This window comes from Epinephelus fuscoguttatus, linkage group LG4, assembly GCF_011397635.1.
Source record: "Epinephelus fuscoguttatus linkage group LG4, E.fuscoguttatus.final_Chr_v1".
Taxonomy (NCBI): Eukaryota; Metazoa; Chordata; class Actinopteri; order Perciformes; family Serranidae; genus Epinephelus; species Epinephelus fuscoguttatus.
Window position 1 is genome coordinate 41,309,496 of NC_064755.1, and position 24,261 is coordinate 41,333,756.

General features: G+C 43.3%; 1 protein-coding gene across 8 annotated transcripts in view; it reads right to left on the reverse strand.

Moving 5' to 3' along the window:
- Window positions 1–7,948: 7,948 nt before the first annotated feature.
- kif21a (kinesin family member 21A) overlaps window positions 7,949–24,261 on the reverse strand; it is an 81,141-nt gene continuing 64,828 nt past the window's right edge. For 4 of the 8 annotated variants that reach the window (XM_049573543.1, XM_049573540.1, XM_049573539.1 and 1 more), the window contains 8 exons: window positions 23,840–23,965; window positions 18,338–18,474; window positions 16,536–16,710; window positions 16,109–16,273; window positions 14,063–14,180; window positions 12,688–12,858; window positions 11,976–12,175; window positions 7,949–11,699 (listed from right to left, as the gene is read on the reverse strand). In XM_049573543.1, coding sequence (XP_049429500.1) covers window positions 11,609–11,699; window positions 11,976–12,175; window positions 12,688–12,858; window positions 14,063–14,180; window positions 16,109–16,273; window positions 16,536–16,710; window positions 18,338–18,474; window positions 23,840–23,965 — 1,183 coding nt within the window. In that variant the 3' untranslated portion in view covers window positions 7,949–11,608. Of the gene's footprint in view, window positions 11,700–11,975; window positions 12,176–12,687; window positions 12,859–14,062; window positions 14,181–16,108; window positions 16,274–16,535; window positions 16,711–18,337; window positions 18,475–19,437; window positions 19,513–23,839; window positions 23,966–24,261 lie in introns of all 8 variants that reach the window. The other 4 variants (XM_049573544.1, XM_049573541.1, XM_049573542.1 and 1 more) reach the window with 3 other exon arrangements.

Genomic DNA, 24,261 nt, shown 5'->3' on the forward strand with positions numbered 1-24,261 from the left:
GTTATCACATTTAAAGGAATTAGACAGACGCAAGGTCACAGAGACCTTGACCTTTGACCACCAAATTCTAATCAGTTCATCCTTGACTCAAAGTCAACGTTTTGCCAAATTTTATAAAATTCCCTTAAGGTATTCTTGACATATCACATTAACAAGAATGAGACAGATAAGGTCACAGTGACCTTTGGCCACCAAAATCGAATCAGTTTGTCCTTAAGTCCAGTTGGAAGTTTGTGCCAAATCTGAAGACATGTCCTCAAGGCATTCTTGACATATCATGGTATCAGTGTGGGACAGACAGATGGAGGGACAACCAAAAGCATAAAGCCTCTGGCCACAGCCATCACCGGCGCGGGGGCATTAAACTCTTCGACATCAGCAAACAGGCAAAAACCCTGAAAATATTCACCTGCCTGTGATGTCAGACAAGACAAAACAGCTAATCATCACATCTGAGAAACTGAAACCATCAAACATTCGTCAGATCTGCTTGAAAAATAACTTAAACATTAAAGTTATTGTCAGAATAGTGACTGCCATCTTATTTTCTACTGTTTGTTTCCAATGTGAGGGAAAGTAATTAAGGGAAATAGTTTAAGGGGTCAAAGGATTATTAGTTTCTATCACAGCTTTACTTTTGTAACTAGTGACACAACAAACAGCAGGCACGACCAGAGCGGCTTCAGACCCAGAACAGTAGTAATGATATGGTTATATGATTCAGATATAAACGCAGTTAAAGAACACAGCCTTGTTAATGATGGCTCTTTCTGAAGGGAACTCTCCCTCAGTTAAAGTCACCTGCTGTGATTTGACATTGTTCAGTAGAAAAAAAGGGGCTTTGTAAACTAGTTTGTGCTGATGCAGGTCAAAAATCTCTCTCTGAGGGGCGGAGACGAGCTTGGCAGCGAGCAGCAGTGCTCGGTAAAAATGTGCACATCTCTGCATCTTGAGAAACAGCTGGTTGTGCTGTTTTTAAATGAGGATTAATGGACGCACATCAAAGAAAGTGGCGATTGACCAACGAACACGTGCTGTTGGTGAAGAAGTCAGCAGGAGGAGCTGTTAATGGAGACGGCTTTGTTAAACAAGATGTGCGTCTGTGTGGACAGGAAGTGATTTAAAGTCTGAACGCTGGCACACAGTGAAATAATACTGCAGAGACTTCTGAGGAGCTCTGGGTCAGATTCAACCCGACATAACCTCAGTGTCATCCGCACACTGTCACAATGTAACACTCACATCAGGTGGCCGGTGATTGGTGCTGCCTGTCAGACAGTGCTGCAGATTGATGACGGCAGACCCTGATGGCCCCCCCGAGTCGTTCATTAGACATCTGAACAAAGTGTCAGTGTGAGTGTTCTCGCTGGATCCAGGCAACATCACATCCACGTGTCAGACTTGCTACATCTTGGTCATTTTCATTTATATCGCCCAAAATCTGGGCTTTACAGTCCGAACAACACACAACACCCTCTATCATCAGACACAGGTTTGGTTAAAGGGGCAGTTCAACCTAAAATTAAAACCTGTAATCCTGTTATCAGTCTAGGTAGTTTTGGTGTGAGTTACAGTGTTGGAGATATCAGCTGTAGAGATGTCTGCTTTCTCTCTACTATAATGGAACTAGATGACACTCGGCTTGTGGAGCTCTACATTTGAAAAACTCAGCATCAATGTCTCTTTCCAGAGATCATAACCTGGTTAATCAACAGACCTTGTTGTGAGCAGTTTCACCTTGGAACCATTTTCTTTCTGCCAAACCACACCTATCACCACGCAGAAGGATGTGTGCATCTACTGCTAGCTCACCTAGCATCCATGAGCTAGCTAACGTTACGGCTCAGCAGAGGAGGATGTTAATTAATGTTTACATGCAAAAAACATTCTTGTATTTGCTCTGAAAAGAGACTATTCCTACAAAACTGATAACATGGTTAATGAAAATGAATGTACCACCAATATTACCATTAACATGAAGCCGTGCATATTCCAGTTAACATGCCCTAACATATCATCGTCAAACATAAAAATGTAAATGAGGCTGGAGCTGCTTGTCATATTTTTCAAAGTTTCCCACTGGTGGTGGACATGTTGGAGCGTGTGTACACAGCCTCCCTTTTTCATTCCTTTAACCACCCTCTAGAAAAGGTCAACATTGTCATATTTGCACATATCCATGTTTAAAGTGGGTTATTTTCTCCTTCCAATCAGAAATGTGGGCTTGTCTTTTGGACATGCATCTCTCGCCCACAGCACTACAAACTGTTGGAGAGTTTGTTTACAACATATTCACGACAACACACTGAGCCAACTGTAAACAGACACGAGGCCGTGTGTCACAAACTGCAGTAAAACCCCCATTAATCTTTATACATTTTTAACCCTAACCCGACCTTTATGACTGTTGTAGTGTATCCATGTTCACTGTCTCTTGCTGCTCTGCATCTGTGTGTTGGTGCTTCTAACATGTGTTTGTTGTTGTTGTGTTGTTCTGATGCTCTGCTGTTACTTGTTGCTTTGCATTGCTTCTGTTCTAGCATGAGAATTCCTGTTTGCTGTAGTGAATGTTGTCCTTATGGTGTCCTGTGTCTTTGTCCTGTCAATTTTATCCCTTTACTGGTTTAAAACATCTTGCCAAAGGACGTCAGTTAACAATTAGCCAGCTGGCTAACACTGGCACATTTACAGAAACATTGATTAATGTGTGTTGTTCTCATAAATACATTAAAAGAAATGAATGAGACAGATTGTGTGAATGTGCTGTGTACATGTCCAAATAATACTCTTAAAATCCGAATATCGGCATATCCCATGTCTTGACTGAACAAAGATAAATACAGAATATCTACACAGAATATGTTGTTTACATGACCTGCATCAAACTCAGAATATTGTCATATTAGGAATAATAGTTGAATATTAATGTGCATGTAAACAGAGCCATTGTCACAAGCACAAGTCTCTCATTCATGAGTAGATGCACACTTCCTTCTGTGAAGTGACACAGTTGGTGGGTGTAGTTCAGTAGAAAGAAAACCTCGTTGTGAGCAGTTCCTACCTGAAACTGTTCACAGCAAAGTCTGTGGATTATCTTGAGTAACCAGGTCATAATTTCTGGAAAGAGACATTGATGTCGAGTTTTTCAAATGTGTTATTTTGTGTACCATTATACTCTACGGCTGAAATCACAAACACTCCACAACTCACACCAGAACCATTTAGACTGATAAACAGCTCTACAGGTAAGAGGAAATATATGAATCCCTGATTTTGGTGTGAAATGTCCCTTTAAGGATCAGCTGTAAAATGATTACTGAGATAGAAGAAAAGACAACACTTTTGTTTTTGCTCCCATTTTTCATGAGCTGAACTCAAAGATCTAAAACATTTTCTATATACACAAAAGACCATTTCCCTCAAATATTGTTCACAAATCTGTCTAAATCTGTGTTAGTGAGCACTTCTCCTTTGCCGAGATAATCCATCCCACCTCACAGGTGTGGCATATCAAGATGCTGATTAGACAGCATGATTATTGCACAGGTGTGCCTTAGGCTGGCCACAATAAAAGGCCACTCTGAAATGTTCCGTTTTATCACACAGCACAATGCAACAGATGTCGCAAGTTTTGAGGGAGCGTGCAATTGGCATGCTGACTGCAGGAATGTCCACCAGAGCTGTTGCCCGTGAATTGAATGTTCATTTCGCTACCATAAGCCGTCTCCAAAGGCGTTTCAGACAATTTGGCAGTACATCCAACTGGCCTCACAACCACAGACCACGTGTAACCACACCAGCCCAGGACCTCCACATCCAGCATGTTCACCTCCAAGATCGTCTGAGACCAGCCACCCGGACGGCTGCTGCAACAATCGGTTTGCATAACCAAAGAATTTCTGCACAAACTGTCAGAAACCATCTCAGGGAAGCTCACCTGCATGCTCGTCGTCCTCATCGGGGTCTCGACCTGACTGCAGTTCGTCGTCGTAACCGACTTGAGTGGGCAAATGCTCACATTCGATGGCGTCTGGCATGTTGGAGAGGTGTTCTCTTCACGGATGAATCCCGGTTTTCACTGTTCAGGACAGATGGCAGACAGCGTGTGTGGCGTCGTGTGGGTGAGCGGTTTGCTGATGTCACCGTTGTGGATCGAGTGGCCCATGGTGGTGGTGGGGTTATGGTATGGGCAGGTGTATGTTATGGACAACGAACACAGGTGCATTTTATTGATGGCATTTTGAATGCACAGAGATACAGTGACGAGATCCTGAGGCCCATTGTTGTGCCATTCATCCACGACCATCACCTCATGTTGCAGCATGATAATGCACGGCTCCATGTTGCAAGGATCTGCACACAGTTCCTGGAAGCTGAAAACATCCCAGTTCTTGCATGACCAGCATACTCACCGGACATGTCACCCATTGAGCATGTCTGGGATGCTCTGGATCGGCGTATACGACAGCGTGTTCCAGTTCCTGCCAATATCCAGCAACTTCACACAGCCATTGAAAAGGAGTGGACCAACATTCCACAGGCCACAATCAACAACCTGATGAACTCTATGCGAAGGAGATGTGTTGCACTGTGTGAGGCAAATGGTGGTCACACCAGATACTGACTGGTTTTCTGACCCCCCCAGACCCCCCCAATAAATCAAAACTGAACATTTCAGAGTGTCCTTTTATTGTGGCCAGCCTAAGGCACACCTGTGCAATAATCATGCTGTCTAATCAGCATCTTGATATGCCACACCTATGAGGTGGGATGGATTATCTCGGCAAAGGAGAAGCGCTCACTAACACAGATTTAGACAGATTTGTGAACAGTGTTTGAGGGGAAGTGGTCTTTTGTGTATATAGAAAATGTTTTAGATCTTTGAGTTCAGCTCATGAAAAATGGGAGCAAAAACAAAAGTGGTGCGTTTATATTTTTGTTCAGTGTATTTTTGTTCAGTGTAGATCCAGAGAGTTGGGGCGTGTCTTCATGATACTTGAGTCACTTTACAGATCAGGATAAGAAAATCATTAAAGAGAAAAAAAAAAACCCAAACACATACGAAGACAGAAACTCATCTTAAAGAAATAAAGAATACCTGAATGGTTGTAATGTCCACCATCCAACTCTCCCATCTTTTCAAAGACATGTCCTGTTGCAGTGTAACAGAAGAAGTAATCCTCTCCATTCTACAGATTTCATATACTGTATAATGTCAATCCAATCATCGGCTGTAGGTTTTAGCCACTTTCTATAAATGGCTTTCATGCTGGCTGCACTTAGGATCCAAAATCAATATCTCTCATGAGAGGGAACCTGTCCAAAGACACAATATAGGATCTCTAGCTTCAATAGAATGTCCACATTTCCTTTTTGTAGCTTCAACCTGTCACTCAGTTAAGACAGAGGTTTAAAGGGTACATTCCTCTGTGGTGTCTCTGCTGACCACTCACACATCTGAAACATAAAGCTGATATTAGACAGATATTTTTAAGGCATCACAGTCAAAAAACACTGGTTTAATTTGGGCTGGATTGTACAAGCTCCATCTTCATTATATTAGCTGGTCTGTAATAATCGGATATTGTAGATTTGTTTCGGAAAATGTGGCACTGACACAGATGATCAGCTGTTATGATTCTGTCTGTGGATGGTCCTGTAATAGATTTGTTTTTCATCCAGACTGACTGACTGGGTGGTCAGCAGCAGCTCATCTCTGCCCTGCGGCGTCCCACTGGGTCGATCTGGAAACTGAAAGGAGGATTCTGAAATATTCTGCTGCTTATTAGCCAAATGCCTAAAATGTCAGTGAAGGTATTTTTGGACATTGACAGCTCTGAGGATGACTTACACTGAGGCTGGTCAGGCCTGCAGGTGGTGCTACTGCCATCTTGTGGTCACTGCTTCAAACATCTGGAAGCAAAACTCCTCTGTTAAACGTTCACCTGCTTTACTGAGAGAAGCTTCACCTGCAGCAAACAGGTGGGAAAAGAAACTCTGGGAATCAGAGCAGGAGATAAAAAAGGAATAAAGAGCTCTGAGCACCAGCGTTTGACGCTGTGTTGACGAATTAACACTAATTATACACACATCTGGTCCTGTGAGGAGACGAATGTGGGACAGCCTTTAGACACATTTAGTTTATGAGATCCCCGAGAGGAGCAACATGTTGTGTCTCTGATTGATAACAGAAGAAGAAGCTCTAAGAATTTATCTGAAAAAACAAAACAAAACAAACGACTGGCTGTGAGCAAAGAAGCAACATTTAAAAAAGCAGATGGACACAGTGAGGGACGTTCCCATGCCTTGATGATCTTCTGCTCATCTCTTGTATAATACAAATATCAACTGTTACATGTAAAATGTCAGAATAAAAAAGGTGCAACACTTTAACTCCCTGGGACCGTTTGCACAAAACACCTCAAGTATGACACAGGCTTTATTTCTCTGTAGCTGAGGGACTTACAAAGTTGCACACAATCCCTTTAAGGTTTTCTTGGTGAAGTAAAAACTTATTTACTGCAGTAAAAGTTTTCATGGAGATTGTTTGCTTGGACTCACGCTTGCACCGCCTGTACAAAACTGTACTGGTCAAAGGAGGAAAAGATGAAAGAAAGAACTACAAAGTAGATCTGATCTCTAAATATAGAAAACAGAAAACGACTGTAGGAAGAAACTGCAACGAAAATTAATCCTGGTCACAGAACACTCCTCTCACTTCTTACTCCCACTCTGGAAACTTACAGAAACTAAACAAATATTAAAGAATAATAAAAAAAACAACAACAGAAAAACAAAAAAGAACAAGAATCATTGCCTGTGGTTGTATGACTCCGCGCACCATTTCCGCCCAAAGTGTCTCTGACAGTCTCCATCCATGTCAGTGAAAACATGAATGCTTCACACACAGAAGATCTATACAATCAGCACAGTTTCAAGATTAGTCACCAATTCAGTATCTGACCAAATGTCTCTCCTTCTGTTCCTGAGATATGACTGATTAAAACATGATGATGTCACAGTCAAGCTGACCTTTCACCTTCATTATTTTATCCTGTTAGGAATTTTGTGAGGTCACATTGACGTTTGTGCTAAATATGAAGAAATTCTCTCAAAGCTTTCTTATCACGAAATTCACAAAATGAGATGAAGACTGACACAAGACCAGAGTGAACTTTGACCTTCAACCAGGAAAGTCTAATCAGTTGAGTCCAAGTGAATGTTTGTGCCAAATTTGAAGAAATTGCATTCACGAGAATGCAACAGATGAGGTCACAGTGACCTTGAACTTTGACCATCAATTTCAAATCAGTTCATCCTTGACCCAAAGTGGATGTTTGTGCCAAATTTGAAGACATTCGCTCAGGGCCCTCTTTAGATATCGTGAAATTCACAAAATGAGACAGAGATTGATTCAAGGTCACTGTGACCTTTGACTTTTCACCTATGACCACCGAATTCTAGTCAGTTCATGGTTGAGTCTAAGGAGACATTTGTGCCAAATTTGAAGAAATTCTCTTAAGACGGATGAGGTCACAGTGACCTTGAACTTTGACCTTCAACCACCAAACTCAAATCAGTTCATTCTTGACCCAAAGTGGATGTTTGTGCAAAATTTGAAATTCTCTCAAGAAGTTCTTGAGATATCACATGGAAGGGAAGGACGTCCATATGTACATGTGTATGGACAACTTGAAAACATATCGCTATCGCCGACACAAAGGAATAATACAAATTAAAACTTATAAAAATACAAAACTATAATAACTGCTCGAACAGACAGAAACACAAATGTGTTTCTCAGATTTGTAAAAACAAATGAAAATGACACATCTAACTGTTGCTGTGTTTCAGTCTCCAACCTGCAGAAATAATAACAGCACTGTTAAGTCTTTGAATGAAGATATGAAGAATGACTCAGAGCTGGTTGTTTTTGACAGATGGCGTTTATTCTCACCAAGGCATCTGACATTAGAATCGCTACAGAGTCCGCCACTTGGGAATGGCTGCTAAAACTCCAGAGTGGGAACGCCCGGGATATGTGGAACAGGGACAGCATTACAAACAAAACGAAGATGAAAAAAAAACAAAAAAAAAAAACTAACCATAGGCCACTAAACACAACCTGCCACATCACTGGAGGAAAAACTCCGTCCAAAGCGTCAAAGCTTGTCAGTCTTCCGTCAATTCTGGTCCTCTCGGCTCTCGTGTGAGACTGCGCTCAGATCAGTGGTCCCACAAAACTAACATTCAGTCAGATTTTTCTTTTAAATACATTGTTTACATACATCAGATATGTACTTTAAGAAACGCCTACAACTGCTGTTTGACCGAACATTCAGAAGTGACAGCACACAAACACGTCGGTTACATGACGGAGACCACGAGCGTCTCCAGGAAGGCCCCACAAGGATCAGAACTGGGAGACAGACGTGGTTAGGCTCACGACACAGGCAGAGTCTGAAGGCCTCTCCTCTCCGAAAACAAAAAAAGAAGATAACATTACACATATATACAAACACGCTGCTCGGTGTGGAGCGGACCTCACCCGGAGTCCATGACAAGAAGCCCTCTGATAGGGTGGAGAGAAGGTGAGCACGTGACGTAGCAGCATGGGAGTTAGACGACGATGACTCAGTAGTGTGGGATTAGTGAGTGTTAACAAGAAGAGCGAACATACGCTTTACATACGATGAAATATGAACAACAAGTGTAGAATATCCTCAAACGCTGAACCTGCTCACATTCACAAAGGATTACGTGTTTCTCAAAGACTGTGGCGGTTTCACAAGTGCTCAAGAGTTCGACATTTTGGGAAACACTTCTGCTGGAGAGTCAGATGAGAACAGTGATACCAGCTACAGTCTGTTAGCTTAGCTTAGCATAAAGACTGGAAGCAAGTGGAAACAGCTAGCCTGGCTCTGTCTGAAGGTAACTAAATCTGCCGAGCAGCTCCTCCTCCGCTCCCTAGGGAAGTCATTAAATATTGCTGCACAGCTGTCGCAAGCTTTTTCCATAGACTAAAAGAATGGTTGTAGCTCCCGTGATGCCACCCATTGGTTTGTGGAGTCCCATTTTGTGGCCTTGTGTTTGGCATTTTGGCCTTTGCCATCTTGGTTTTGAAGCCAGAAATGACCATATTTGGACAAGAGGGTGGAGCTGTAGAGGAGTGAGGGGTGGAGCTGACTGAGAAGCTGAGGAGCCTGTCACTCAAAGAGGCCCTGCCATTAATTATGCGTAACTTTAAGCCTTAATAAAGTATTAACAGGTGAGTTATATAAAAAATTCAGCCTCTGTACAGTTGTTAAGAATGTTGAAATTAGCTACAGAGACCAAAACTGTTTTTTGGTACCAGGCTGTAAACATGTTTTTTCTGCTGTAAAGTTGGCTTCATTTCATCAGCCTTGGAGGTTTCGCTTGGTAGCCTACTGCCCTACAACCAAGAGGCTACGGCCATATTAGCATCTCTGTGAGGCTGCAATTAGTCAGACTACTACTAAATGCTATGTTAGCATGCTAACATGCTGATGTTGAGCAGGTTTAATATTTACCATGTTTACGATCTTAGCCTCATGTGTTAGCATGCTAACCAGTGGTGTAGTGGAGGGTCTACCTACCTATCAGCCAAAGAGCCACAGGAACAGGAGAGTATACCTACTTCCTCTGTTTTTGTACCAGGGTGTCAACATGTTTATTTCTACATTTTAACATGGGGGTCTATGGGGACTGACTCGCTCTTGGAGCCAGCCTCAAGTGGACATTAGAGGAACTGCAGTTTTTAGCTTCATTTTTCAGCCTCGGAGGTTGATGCTTGTTTTTTTTTTTCTGGACACTCCCACAGTTACTTCAGCTGTTCCATCGCTCACCACCTCCGGTTGTTGGGATAGTGACTGCAAGGACCTCACGCTGAAACACTTTGGTAACTGGGGATAGCTACCGGGCCCCCAGGAATAGTGTTGGGCTATGAAGCCAATTTCACATTGTGGCCTGATAGCGTAACAGCAACTTTCAGGTCTGTCTGTAACATCTGTAAATCCTTGAATCATTTTTTTTGAGCTTCACCACCCCCAAGAAATGAGTCGTTTCATTATCAAGATTTGACCCATTAGGTCTGATAACTTCTTGAAAGTCTAGAAGAGCCATGATAAAATAATTTTATCCCCATTCAAGTTATTGGAGGGCTAAAGAGCAAGTGAGAAGCACGGGAGCAATGCTGTGGAAGATCCAGGTGACTTTATAACTGGGAAGTCAAACTTTTTTGGTTTCATGTGCCATGAAGCAACTTCCAAAGGAATGAATGAGGCCCCGTCTCCAACGTTATATCTAGTTCTCTTAACACATCCATGATTGTTACTAACAGCTGAAAAGGTCTATCTTCTTCCTGTTTTTGGTTGCACAATGATTGATGCACTTCTTTGCCTTCATTTTCTTCCCAAGATATTATACTCACACTTATTCTATCCAGTGAACACTTACTTAAGTTAAAGTCATAAACTTTGTCTATATTCACTTTGATCCAAACAAAAACCAAAGTGTAGAAATGGAGTTAAACCCACAAATCGTTATTTGAACACTTTGGGTTCTGTACAGATTAAACAAACGAGATTCAGCATGTTCATCAGTGAGCTTCAGACCTGCACACAGTCAGATTTTCTTCCCAGAGCTAGCAAGCTGTTTCCCTGTTTCCAGTCTTAATGCTAAGCTAAGCAGCTGCTGGCTGTATATTTAACAGACAGATATGAGAGTAGTTTCTTCAAACTCCCAGCAAGAAAGCAAATCATCATTTTCCCCAAAATGTCGCACTGCTGCTTTACAGTGAGACTGTTACTGTACAGTGTGTTCTGTTCACGGTGCAGTGCAGGACAGCAAAGACGACAGAGTGCACAATTTTGGTCGCTGATCTTAAAACAGCTGCAGGAATCGAGGAGCACAGAAGCAGGAGAGGGACGTTAAGGGGAACGGTGATTTGTCTTATTCACATACAGTAAAGCCACTTTTTGTTATTTGGGGGGAGACAGAGCGTAGGGCAGGGCTGGTGAAGGTGCGGGGGGACATTAGTTCTGCTTCAAGTGCAGAGGAACAATCCAAAGAAATTGGAGAACTGGGGTTGTGAAGACCAGCTACCAACCCGTTAGCTCTGCCACACTTTTCTCCTCCAACACTCAGCGTCCTGTCGCTTTTATTCTAATCTAACGCTGCTGAACTTTTTCTGGTTAATGTGTGTCTACAGGTGGACTTCATCCTGACACAGCACTGAGCAGAGCTGAGCAGCAGAGATATTTTCTATGAGTGTGTTTTAAATAAACATCCTGCGAGTTCTTATCTCCACGGTGACGTATCGTCTACAGCGCAAGAGAGAAAAAGATGCTGCAGAGAGTCGTTAATGACACAGAAGTGAAACAGATCATCACGACTCTGAGCACACAGAAGACTCTAACAGAGGAGTGATTGTGCTAGTTTGTGTTGAGATGAGATTACTTCCTGTTGGCTCAGACATGAAGGTTACATGGCGTGGAAGGTGTGTGTTTAAGGATTCAGCATTGGAGAAATTAGGGGTCAAAGTGCAGGGCAGCAGCATCACTAGATGCTGTTAGTGTCCTTTCAGGCATCAGTTACTGGCCACCTCGTCCACATTGTCACCCGCCTCTAAAGTGCTGTCCAGTCCACCACGTGCGCGCCAGATCTTCACAGTCCGGTCACTGAAACACAGGAACACAAAACATGAAGGAAATTAGAATCCAGACGCAGTCAGATAGCAAGACGCTGCATAGGTACATTAGCTGGCTAATTGATGTCTCATTTGTGAGAGACAGAGAAAGTGAGGCATGGAGGGGCGGATTTTACCCATTTTAATTAGTAAAAAAAATCAATATGTGGTGGTCCATGTTAATACTGATGGATTATTTGACTCATTGATTTTCAGGGGGCAGCCCTAAGCATAAGCATGTGCTGGTGTGTGCTGGTGTGAGACTCACTCGGAGGCGGTGAACAGGTGGCTGCTGTTGGTGGAGATGCCGTTGATGGGGCTCTCGTGGCCCTTCAGCTCCCCCAGAGTCCCCAGCGTGTCCGTGTGCCACAGCTTGAGCACCCCGCCTCTGCAGCCGCTCAGCAGGGCCGGGGACCCAGGGACGACTCCCAGCGCACAAACCCAGTCACGGTGTGCGTTTGGGACTTGCTGTTGGAGAGAAGAATGAAGGTTTGCAGAGTTTTGAGAATCGTTTCAGCAACCTGTTGCTGCAACTGCATGAATCCCTCAGTTTCTTAAACTTCACCCTGACGTATGAGAGCACTGGTGCTCTCAGACGAAGTAAACAAGTCTCTCAACAAACAACAAAACAAACCTCTCACTGACTTTTTAAAGTTTTCTCCAACTCTGTTCTTTCAAAATGTGGTTCAAAACTTTTTTGTTTGCCGTGACTTTATATTTAATTAAATTTGCATTATTTATTTCATAACTCTCATATTTTTCTGTTTATTGTTTTATTGAGATGAATTTGAGCTCATTTATTATTTAGATATCTTTTCTTTAAACCTTTTAATGATGCACAAATAAACCCACCTTATCTCATTTAACCAAGAAGCCAGACCTGAGCACCAAAGCAAACACCTAAATATTTCATAGCACCCTCCTCAGTCTATCTATCTATCTAATATATCTCTATATCCACCATCTCATTGGTCCAGTACCTGCAGCAGGTCTTTGCGGTCCAGGTCCCACTTCTTGATGCCGTTGTCTCGAGAGCCGCTGAAGAAAATGTCCCCCTGGACCACCAGTGACTCAATGCCATCGTAATGGGGGGGTTCAAAGTTGTGTGTGGGGCCAATGCTCCCCAGAGAGCCTTCAGTGACGTCAAACAGCTGCAAGAGACACAACACTGCACGTTAAACTGTGTCACAGATACAGATACAGTACAGCTTTAATGTGCCTTTTGTTGTGAAATCTAACATTCAAACTTTGAAACCACAGCAGCTCTGTATTTTATTATACTGAAGATAATCATGCTGTTTTATTTGTGTATACTGGAGCTTCAATGGGACCCGTTTGGCTCATTTTCAGGTTGTTGTTTATAGCTGTATTTAAGGTTTCTACAAGAACATGTTTGCCTGCTTCAATGTTCTAAAAACACTTTATTTTCCTCGTCCTGTCTGTGCTGGAACAGCTGTATTTAATCTGTCTGAGATGCTCCGTTTTTGCGCCTGTCTCTTTAAGCCCCCTCCCAAAAAAGTATGCTCTGATTGGTCGGTGTTTCTAGGTCTTCTGCATCTCGGCATCCCTGCACCATCAATGCAGCCGAGGAATGACTGTGATGGAAAACAGCGGCACACAATAAAAGCATCTAAACAAAACTGGACATGTTCCTGCAGGAATATGATCCAAAGTCGGGGAGAAAGGGGTGGGAGACTTAAGACTTATTTCAAGTTAAGGTTGGTTTTTAAAGACAAGTGGAGGAGGGAAAGTAATTTGGCATCTGTCTACACTCGCACTGAGCAGCTGGTGAACTGGAGTCTGACAGTTGGAGGGAGACAGTGTGATTTTACACCAGACTAACTTACCTGTTACTAGGCTGAATGGTGGGTTACTGCCTAAACTAGTTTGGCTTTATTGAGAAGTTTTAATGGTGGTTTAATCTCACAACAGTTTTTCCTGACTGTTGCCAAAGATTAGGGCAAACACTATCGTTACCTGACTGCCCATGACGGCAGGTAACAGGGAGACATGATGCTGCTCCGCAGGACGCTTGGTTTTTGTGTGCAATAACTTTGCTGCGGTAACAAGGAAAGTTCAGGGGGAAGGGGCGGGAGCTTTTGCAGTCTTGCAGAATTTAAACTTGGATGTATGTTGTCATGGGCCAAATTTAAAAACTTAAATATAAAATTAGAAAAAGAAATAAAAGAAAATGTCTCGCAAAAAAGGCACAGAAAATAGTTAAGAAAAAGTACACTAGGTCGCCTTTAAGTAACTTATATATTGTATTACTGAATTCTTGAATCATATTTCAGAATCATGTCCAAGTTTTCTTTGACAGGCCTCACAGGAAACACTGAGGTGACGGAGACACACCTTGATGTAGTGGTCTTTGGAGCCAGTGATCACCAGGTCCTGGTTGTTTCCGGACTGATCCACAGTCAGACACATGACTGGACCCAGGTGACCAGTCAGCTTCCCTGTGGATGCAAATCTGACACAGAGACACAACAGATTAATCCAACCAGCAGCTTCAGTCTTTATATCACGATGCATACAATGCCAGCACTGTTCTACTTGATAAATAATTCTCTCCTGATAAAAAGTGTCATGTGGGTAAACAAAGTTTGGATGAATGGAGTTGGGAGCGTTGAGTCTCAGTTCATATTGATTCAAAGTTATTTCAATCATCCAGGCAGCTGATTATAATCAGGTTTTACTCTCTAAGAGGAACAATTCATCACAACGTGTCCTGGCTGCAGCTAAATGATGGATGACAGCTTTGGATTGGATCCTGTCAGGTGTCACAGTGAATGGGAAAAGAAACTGGGCTGTGAATTAACTGACGGTGTGTTGTGCATCTGGAAATCATGTGGTGGTATCAGAGTGAGGATGTGGTGATAATACGGAGAATAAAAAACAGACTGCCGACATTGTTTCATGCAAAACTGGACTTTAACACAAAGTGTGTCAGATATGGAGACATTTTTTGAATCAACATTTTCTTTCAGTAATGATGAAGTTTTATAATAAATTTGTGGATTTTCATTGAATAATTTAATTGAATTTTTGAATAATTTTTTTTGGCTTCGGCCTTTATTTGACAGGGCAGTACTGAATCGTGAAAGGGGGAGAGAGAGAGGTGATGACAGGCAGCGAGGGGCCACAGGCTGGAACCAAGCCCGCTGTGGCGAGGTCATTGCTTTTGTACATGGGATGCCCGCTCCACCCACAGAGCTATCGGACACCCCGGTCCACTTACTTAATTTTCAACAATTCTCAAATTTGAAATGAAGTAAATGGTGATGATACTTCATTAATATTTAGAATCTTAGCATTAATCTTAAAACTACTGGAGGCTGACAGGAATGTGATCACTGAGGTTTAGAGGCATCCTGACATCAGTCAGTCCGCCCCGCCCTGTCCTGCCTGCAGCTTGTTCAAAATGAAGCATCAAGTCTCCTTACTGGTACCAGAAAGAGAGACCATAACTCCCTGGTACTGGCCTCTCCTCACTGGTTACCAGTTTGAAATACAGAAATAACACATGCCTGCTCACATCTTAAGACCCGTCTCTTTCCTGTAGCCTTTTAAGTATCATTAGGAAAAGACACCTGACCACACTGCTTAACAAATGGATTTTATTTTGTTGTTTATACAATGTTATTTCTCTGTTATGATTTTGTCATAATATTTTATGCTCATATTCATTTTAATTACATTCTCCTATTTATGGCTGTTTTTATTTGATCCTTCCTGTGTTTTTTTTTTTTCTTTGTGAAACACTTCGGTTGACATTTGTTGTTTTTACATGTGCTCTATAAACTGCTACAAATCTGAGCCTAAAGCCTTAAACAATGGATGGACATAATCAAGAAGATCTTTACAATGGAAAAGATTTATTTTCCCCTGAGGTCTACGGAAATAATATATTCCTCAGGAAATGGGAAACATGGGCTGTCTTTATTTCAGAAGACGTGGATGCAGCTTTAGTGTGAATGTCTGTGGACAACAAAAGGACATTTCTGACGGGGAGTCATGTATACTCAACTGGTGTACGGCCACAGAGAGTTCTCTATGGCAAAAATACTTTAAATAAAGAGTTTTAATTTTTTTTAAAAAAAGTGTGTGCTCTATGAACAAATCTGACTTGCCTTGACATGAACCCAAAGTGTAAAAGTAACACAGAAATCTTGACCCGCTGTTGGAGCTACTTGAAAAATCAGCGGATCACCAAACTCATTCAGAGTCCTCCTCTGGGACACCGACTGAACGTACAAAACTTCATGACAAGTCAACAGTTATTAAGATGTTTCACTATCAATCCCTAAAAACACTACAGAGGCTGAAAACACACCAAACACATCTTCAGTTGTCACACACCAAGTTTTCCTGACAAGGTTTTTAAATTCCTCTGCTCACCTTCGCAGGTCCCAGACTCTGACTGAGTTCCCGGCGGCGGCATACAGAACCGTTCCGTTGGGGTTGAGAGCGATCTGGTTGATCTGGTTCTCTCCTGCTGGGATGGTGACGGTCCGGCTGGTGTTGGCCGAACAGACGTCCCCAACATTCACCTGACCCGAGGACCTGAGGACACATGGACGACGCATGAATCGATCTGCAGCGAGTGATTCCCACGCTGCCAAGACTTTCAGGGTGTATGCTACAACATACTTTGGTTCAGATGTGACTTTATTGACAGATTTATTTTGAAGTAACTTAGTTAAGAAAAATCCTTCAATATATAGATGGTTTTATTTCACTCTAAAGTCACAACAAGTTCTGCTGAGCACTGGATAAAATTCATTTCAGTCTGCAGCCTGAGACCCATTGAGACAGTCAAACTCACGTTAGCACTCGGATGCACTTGGCCGAGTCTCGGATATCCCAGACTTTGATGTAGGACGTGGAGACGGTGAAGACCAGACTGGAGCTGTAGCGAACTGACACCACGTTGTTGGGGTGACCAGCCAGGGACATTATCTCCTGACCCGTCACCAGATTCCACACCTTACAGGTCCGGTCTGTGAGAAGACACACAGTCTGACATAATCCATCTGCTACTTATCCATCGTCAGTGTTTACCTACAGTAGATGTCAGTCAGTGCGCCTCCAGTTTAGAGAAGCAGACTGGAGTCTGACACAGAAGCTGAGAAATGTACTGCTGTGAACCGTCGTGTGACTTTGACGTGTTAAGGCCCAATAACACCAAACCAACTTCAGAGAACTAGCCAACTCTCTCCTCGCCTCACGGTGCCTGTGTCACGGCCAAAACCTTGGACATGAGCACACTGCAAAGACAGACAACAGCCAACCAGCACGTATGCCTTATACCTGCATGAGAGGAAATAACCATATACAGCCATATTCTCAGGAGATGGAGGTGGCTGCAGTTTGGAGCCAGGTGCTGCAGTTGCAGTTGTGCTCCAGTCACTCCACTCTCCAGTTAGATTTAAAACAGTTGGAGAGTGCAATCAAACTGATATTTTAATATACCAACATCAGCTCTAACAGGAAGCGAGTGTCTCTGACTGAAGGCTGCTGGAAACTAGCGGGAAACTGTCTGACTTCACGGCAGCTTTTAGTCACCGCCTCCTGCTGCAGCCGCCTGATCTCGTCTACTTTCCATACGTAGTTCATCTTGAATGAGCATGTTGTCTTCCAGAAAGGGAAACAGGAAGAGCGTCTTGATGCTAGTTAGCCAGTTAGCACATTAACAACACAATCAGAGCATATTTACCGTGCGCCAGTGAACAATAACACAAACCATCAGGAAACGTTTCTGCTGAAGAGAAAAATAATCTGACCTTATGGAACAAGTTGGTTTTGGTCTCACTCCCTCTGGACTTTAGCTCCTCCTTTACTCACTGACGCTTCTCTGCTCCTCACCTGAGCTCAGCTCACAGTCAGAGGGAGGTCATTCACTAACAGCCCCTGCTGTCTCTGCACACACACCCCTAAAGACTAGGGTGACAGATGCTCACCAATGACCCACAGCCAACTGTTGTCTTGGTGCAGCAGAGCCTTTGAAGGGTTTCAGATTCACCAAATACTGGACGGATGCTGTTATATGGATATAACAGCCTCAGTTCTCTGTCAGAGTGTCTGACAGTACAGCAGTGAAAATATTCTAAATACAGCGTCTGATTTAAATGGTATTGTGGCTTAAACACGTTTTGCTGTTGCCCCCTCCACAGCAGAACATCGCTCAGCTTCTGTGTCACTGTTCCAAACTATCACAGTGTGAGCACACCGACTGCCGTCTACTGCGGGTAACACACTGACCATGGATAAGGACCTCAGACAACCCCACTGAAAAAACTCCAAACTATCTCTTTAATGATACCAAAACAGAACAGAAATTAAAAATAAGAAGCTCTTTCCCATCTAGTTGACTGCTAATTAATTTTCCTCCATTAATCATCAGGAAAAGCTCCTTCACAATAAGAGTCTTACTGTTTGTATGATGTCATTTTATTGCATCACTTCATTTACCCGCACACTGTGCATATGACAATCTTAATTAATCCCTGTCAGCTTTTATTTGCTGTAATATAAAAGCATAGCAGCATGTCAGAGTGTAATAAATCAGCAGTAACAGGTTGACATGTGAGGAATACCAATGAGGCAGAGAGGATATTGGGTATTAACCTTTGGATCCGGTGAAGAGAAGGTCATCAGTGCAGTCGACACAGAGAACAGCTTTACTGTGTCCCTCCGCCACGTGGACGCACTGCAGCGTCGCTGAGCGGCTGCTCTTAGTGGCCGGCACTGGGTTAATGACGCCCCTGGAAAACACACACATCTGTATCAGTACACACACACACGGACACTCTGGACAAAACGCTGTGTAATAATCTGAGAGCAGCACAGACACAAAGTCATGCACAGCATGCAGCTCTCGCGGCTGATGAGCACGATGCTGCAAATCAAAAATAGAAAGAGATGACGAGAGCAGTTCAGAGAACAAATGAGGGGACAGCTGTGAAGAGACACAGACACCTTCACTGAAGAAACCCTGCACCACCCGGAGCTGCTCTGTTCCAGCCCATAATAGATTCCAACACCCAAAGAGACAAAGACAGATAATCAGTGGAAACCAGCGGTGTCAAATCATCAGAGACCGCAGGGTCAACAGCATCACAGGAACACAGATCGATCACTAAGTGGCTGGTCGTGAAGACAAACTGGTGTCTGGTAGTGTAAATGTACGACCACTGCTCTCTGACAGGAGCAGCGATCAGCGTCAGGGCAGCAGCGGGATGAGCGGATGGAGTACCACAGATCCACACGTCGATATTCAGGAGTTTGGAATGAATGAGCTCTAAAAGACCCGCTGAGTGCAGAATAAAAGACTCACTGAAATAAAACAAGACTGATTAAAAGGATTACTGAGGGTCCAGACTCAACAGCTGGAACAAGATTAACAAGATGCCACTGTTTGGGTTTATTGTAATTATCTATTGATCCCACAATGTTCCTACATCCTTTGATTCTAACCACATTATCTGTTCATGTCGGGTTAATCTAGTGTTCTGTGAGAGTGGGATGAAGCTGCTGTGAGAACCTGGTCTGATAAGACGTCCTGTTTCCCCACAGCCACGCTCAGAGTCTCAAGATGTGTCGACACAAACAGTGAATGAAGGTCATGAGGAGCAAAGGATCCACACCACGTGCGTCTGTGCTTCAGTTTCACCAAACGTGACATTTTAATGAGCCATGTGACAAATAAAAAAGACAAAATGTTGTACTTGGGCGGGTCGGAGAGAGGAGGGGACGCAGAGCGCAGGACGTGTTTGGACGACAGGTGGAGGCGTCCATTGGTCCTGGAGCAGAGAGAGGATCCAAAATTCCTGAGAAGCTGCAGACTTATACTTGGCATTTCCAACCAACCAACAAAATAAAGAACACACTATGTTTACAGAGATGGGTTAACTGTCACCAGCGAGTCTGTTTAAATGGATTTTTCCTTAAATTCAATACAGCTGAAATGAAAGGAATATAACAGCTACACGGACGGTGGAAAACAAATCTTCAGTCCTACAGTGCGCTTTGCAACATGATCAGCGATGTGCTTTTAATGAGTCGAGAATTATCCAACAAATATCATGATAAACCACAAGTATAGTCTCCTACCGTTTAAGGACACTTTGCTGAACTAAATGACTTCAGCTACAACGTAACAATCAAAATGAAAACAATACTTCCTTGTGACACTGCAACACTGGAGTGTGTATCAACAGATTTGTACAGTAACTCAGGACGTAAGGCAGCGTTTGACAGATTTGGGAGAGACATGCTCTCACTCCTCCTCAGCATCCCTCCTTCACTCTAATCTGACTCTCTGGCAGCTCGTGCAAGTTTGACTTATCTCTGGTTCTTAGTTATCCTGCAGAACATTAGCAGCACGGCACAGACACCCTGTCATACGGCTCGACGCAGCGATGTGGTTACTAGGACAAGCGGCGGTGGGGGGTACAGGAAGTGGCGGGCTGCTGTTCAGATTCCTGATGATGGGGCCGGGGAGGAAGACAGTACGGCTGCCAATTAAGCTGCAGCATAATTAAAGCGTGCGCTGAGCTGTTTACACACTTCTGGCAGGAGTGTGGGAGGACTGCACGGAGACAGACGGGAGACGCATATGCTGCATTCACGTCATATGGAAGAAAGTGTCAGGACAGTTTGACAGGAAGGAGTTCTGATTCATCTGAAGACATGAAGACGACTTAACAGAGGTTTCCTGTTCCACGTCCTTCACTAGGTTTGGAGATGAATTTCCTGCTTCACCAGAGCTCCACAAAATATGTCTTTGTACATTTCACAGCAGGTTATTCAACATTTCTTATTTATTCAAAAGCCTGACATATCCAACGGATCAACTTCACAACAGCCTCTCTCCTCAGACCCTTTAACGTCATCAAGATACAACATTTGTTTTAGTGCTTTTCACTGCAACGAGAAAATCAGCAGCTTCAATCGAACTGAAGCCGAGGTAGTCTGAGGCTGTGAGGCTTTAATGCCTACACACTGGAGCTGTCTGCAGCACCAGTTTTGGGGAATCAAAGCTTCACTGAGAAATATTTTCAACTAATCGAAGCTTCTCGATTTGCGACAGCTGAAGCATAGAAGCATTCGGCTCAGCCCTCATACACACAACACTGACTGTATAAAAGAAGTGGATGTGGCCATCCTGATGTCACACATTCATTTTTGGACGTCCGTTTTAAATCCTCGAATCTGGCTTTTGGTCGTCATGATCTTGGATTTCTGAAGCCAGAAGTGACCATATTTGAACGAGAGGGTGGAGCTGTGGAGGAGTGAGGGGTGGAGGTGACTGAGAGAGATGTAATCACAAGGTGGCCACGCCCTGAAGCGTACCTCGCTTTATCATCTATTTTACTCTAAACAGGACCGTAGTTTACAAAGTGAGCATCATGTTGTGCTGAAGAAGACGTCAAACTAGAGATTTAGGGGGCGTCGGTGGCTTAGTGGTAGAGCAGGCGCCCCATGTACAAGGCTGTTGCTGCAGCAGCCCGGATTCGAATCCAGCCTGTGGCCCTTTGCTGCATGCCATCCCCCCTCTCTCTCCCCCCCTTCACGCTTACCTGTCCTGTCCATTAAAGGCAAAATGGCCCAAAAAATATCTTTAAAAAAACTAGAGATTTAGACCATAAACTCAGTGGGTAAATGTAGGCTGACCAAACGTCCTCTTTTGCCCGGACATGTCCACTTTTCACGTCCTGTCCGGGGCGTTTTTATAAATTGTTGATAATGTCCGGTTTTCCTTGTGTGTGTGTGTGTGTGTGTGTGTGTGTGTGTGTTAGAGTGCATCACGGGCCACATATTTCTGTCCGAACCTGACAGTCATTCTGTTTTGTTATGTCCGAAACTGAACCAAGCCTGACATTATTTAATGACTAAAACACTGAGTTTGTGTCACACAGTTGTTATGGTTACAGGCTATTTAACAGGCCGGGCGTGTGCCGTGGGTGCTCCGCGGAGAGGTAGAAACAAACAGCCAATGTGTGTGTGTGTTGTGTTCAGGTGTTGTCACGTAAATAACAGTGCCCAAGCAATAAACAGGACAGACAGTAGGATTTTATTTATTTTTATACTACATGTTCACTGAAAGCTGACGGAATCCGACCCGAGCCCGAATACAATTTATACATTTTTGACCGAACCCGGCCCGACCTGTCGGGTAGGCCCACCGTCAGGACCCGTCAGGCTCGGATCGGGTAGCCACACTCTAGTGTGTGTATGTGTCCCCTATCTATTGGGGCCTATCTGAATTTCTGTCTTTGAGAGATATTATTTTGTAATATAACTGAATTTTCTATCCATACATATAAACTTTAAATATATTAAAATTATAAGGCATCTTTGAGTAAACTGCGAGTATCATTTAAGTAGGCTATGTCGTGGCCGGGCCGAGTTTCTTCTTTTTTGGAAATCAAAATATGGTCACTCTAGTAAATGTTCACTGAGGTCAGAATTTAAATGAGAAGTCGGCTCATTTTCTCACAGACCTCTACACAATTGGACTTCTTGTTGCAACCAGTGGAGTCGCCCCCTGCTGGCCAATAGAAAGAATGCAGGTTTAAGGCACTAACTGAATGGTTTCACTTCTGGAAATTGTATGTCTGTACTGTCTCTGTGCTGTCCTCTGTTCACCTGTATTTTAGGTTTCTTTGTCTTTTTAGATTGTGGTCTGTGTATATTGTAAATTATATGTTGGGACTACAGATGGAAATTAGCAGGTATTGCTAAATCTGGTGCAACCATCTCCTCATCTCTTGTAAATGATTAATGCTATTGCACACTGTCCCTTGATAAACTAAACTAAACTAAACTAATCTAAACTAAACTCAGTCTTTCCAAAACCAGACTGTAACTCTGTCTGTAGTCTCCTTCACAGCTGAATGAAGCTCCTACATCAAGGTGCAGAGGATAAATACAGCAGCAGCTTTGGGACAAACTTCCCTCTCTGTGGCAGAAAGAGGACGTGTCATAACTACTCTCAACCATGGAGAAAAATAAAAATGACTTCCATTTTATGTTCTTCATATGTATTTGTAGCACTTACATTCAATCTGTATGTGCTGCTGTTGTTTAGGCCTAACTGAATTTTTGTATATTATGTTTTTATGTGAACGTCTGTATGAGAACAGGCCTACAGACATCCGTCTTAGTGTGAGCAGGTTACGTTTGTGAGGGTAGTTCTGGAACTTTATTTGCACAAAGCGTCTTCCATGTACAACACAATACGGCCTTGCACGGTCAGGAAGTCTGTATCGGTGCAGGCTCGCTGTTAGAAGGCAGCACGGCATGGTGCTGCGCTGCCAGCAAACAGGAGATGTTGGTGATCGAGAAAAACCTGTGGCCCGTGGCTCACAGCTTTACACAGACTCTTCTCCTTTGCCACGTGACATGACTGCAGCAGTACTCAGTGCTCATGTATCGACTCCATGCTCTCTCACACTGATCATGCGTGTCGGAGTGCAGCAAGAACGTAAATGTTGTTTCAAGTTGGCAAACAGCTGATGTGCACAAAGCCCAGAGTGTGCACACGTCATGCCAACAAAAACTCAAACACTAAAATATTTAGACTTTTCTGAGTAACCACTCTGAACACATAAGATTCAGATATCATCAGCATGAACACTAATCTGCTGTGTCCCCATGTTAGAGATTTTGAGACATGGCGGCAGGGACCAGAAACATTTTTTACATGCAAATACAAGTCGTCATCACATCATCATTATCATTTTTTCATCAGAGCCTTCACTCGGCACATTCTTCCATTTCAGTGTCACAAGACTTTACTGATGAGACAAAGAAAGGGAGGAGACAGTGATTTCATTGGTCAGTAGATCAGCAGCAGAGAAGTTGTTTAGCAAGTTGAACACTGAATTTGAGTCAAATCTACTCCGAGACGTTTGAGTAAAGAAGGAAGAATCTGACTTTAAATTCAGTGCAGAACTTGGCAGGTCAAAGGTCATAACACCAGGCGCAGTGCATTTTAGATTGAGTTGAGACCACATGCTTCTTCAAAGCAGGAAACCGACAGAAGGAGTATTAGTAGAGTTGAAGTGAAGTTATTTTGCTTTTTTTCCTGGCTTTGCAGCCACAGTGTCGGCATCAAGCTCTTACTGTTTAATCTCCTTGACCTTTGCCCTGTCAGCCGCTGCCTGTGCCTTGTCATAGGTCTTCCTGCGAGAGAGTGGCGAAGGCTCCGGCGCTCGCTTCTCCACCCCTGGTGAAGTTCTGGAGCCAGAACTGATCGTTTCAGTGTCATAAAGTTTTCCACAAACAACACAGAGACAGTACAGAACAGAAATCATGATAAAACAACAGAAGATGTGAAACACAAAACACAAAATCATGACAATGATGAAGAGATGAGCGTGCAGTACACAGAAACACATTACCTGAGATTTAAAGTCCCAAAACAGAGGTGGTTCTTCGCCAAGCTCATGTTTAACTACTGAGGCTACGCTAAATATATTTCTATCACTTTATCAGCCGATGGATGACTTTCAGCCAAGGCTCGTTTATATACAAGTCAACGTGCG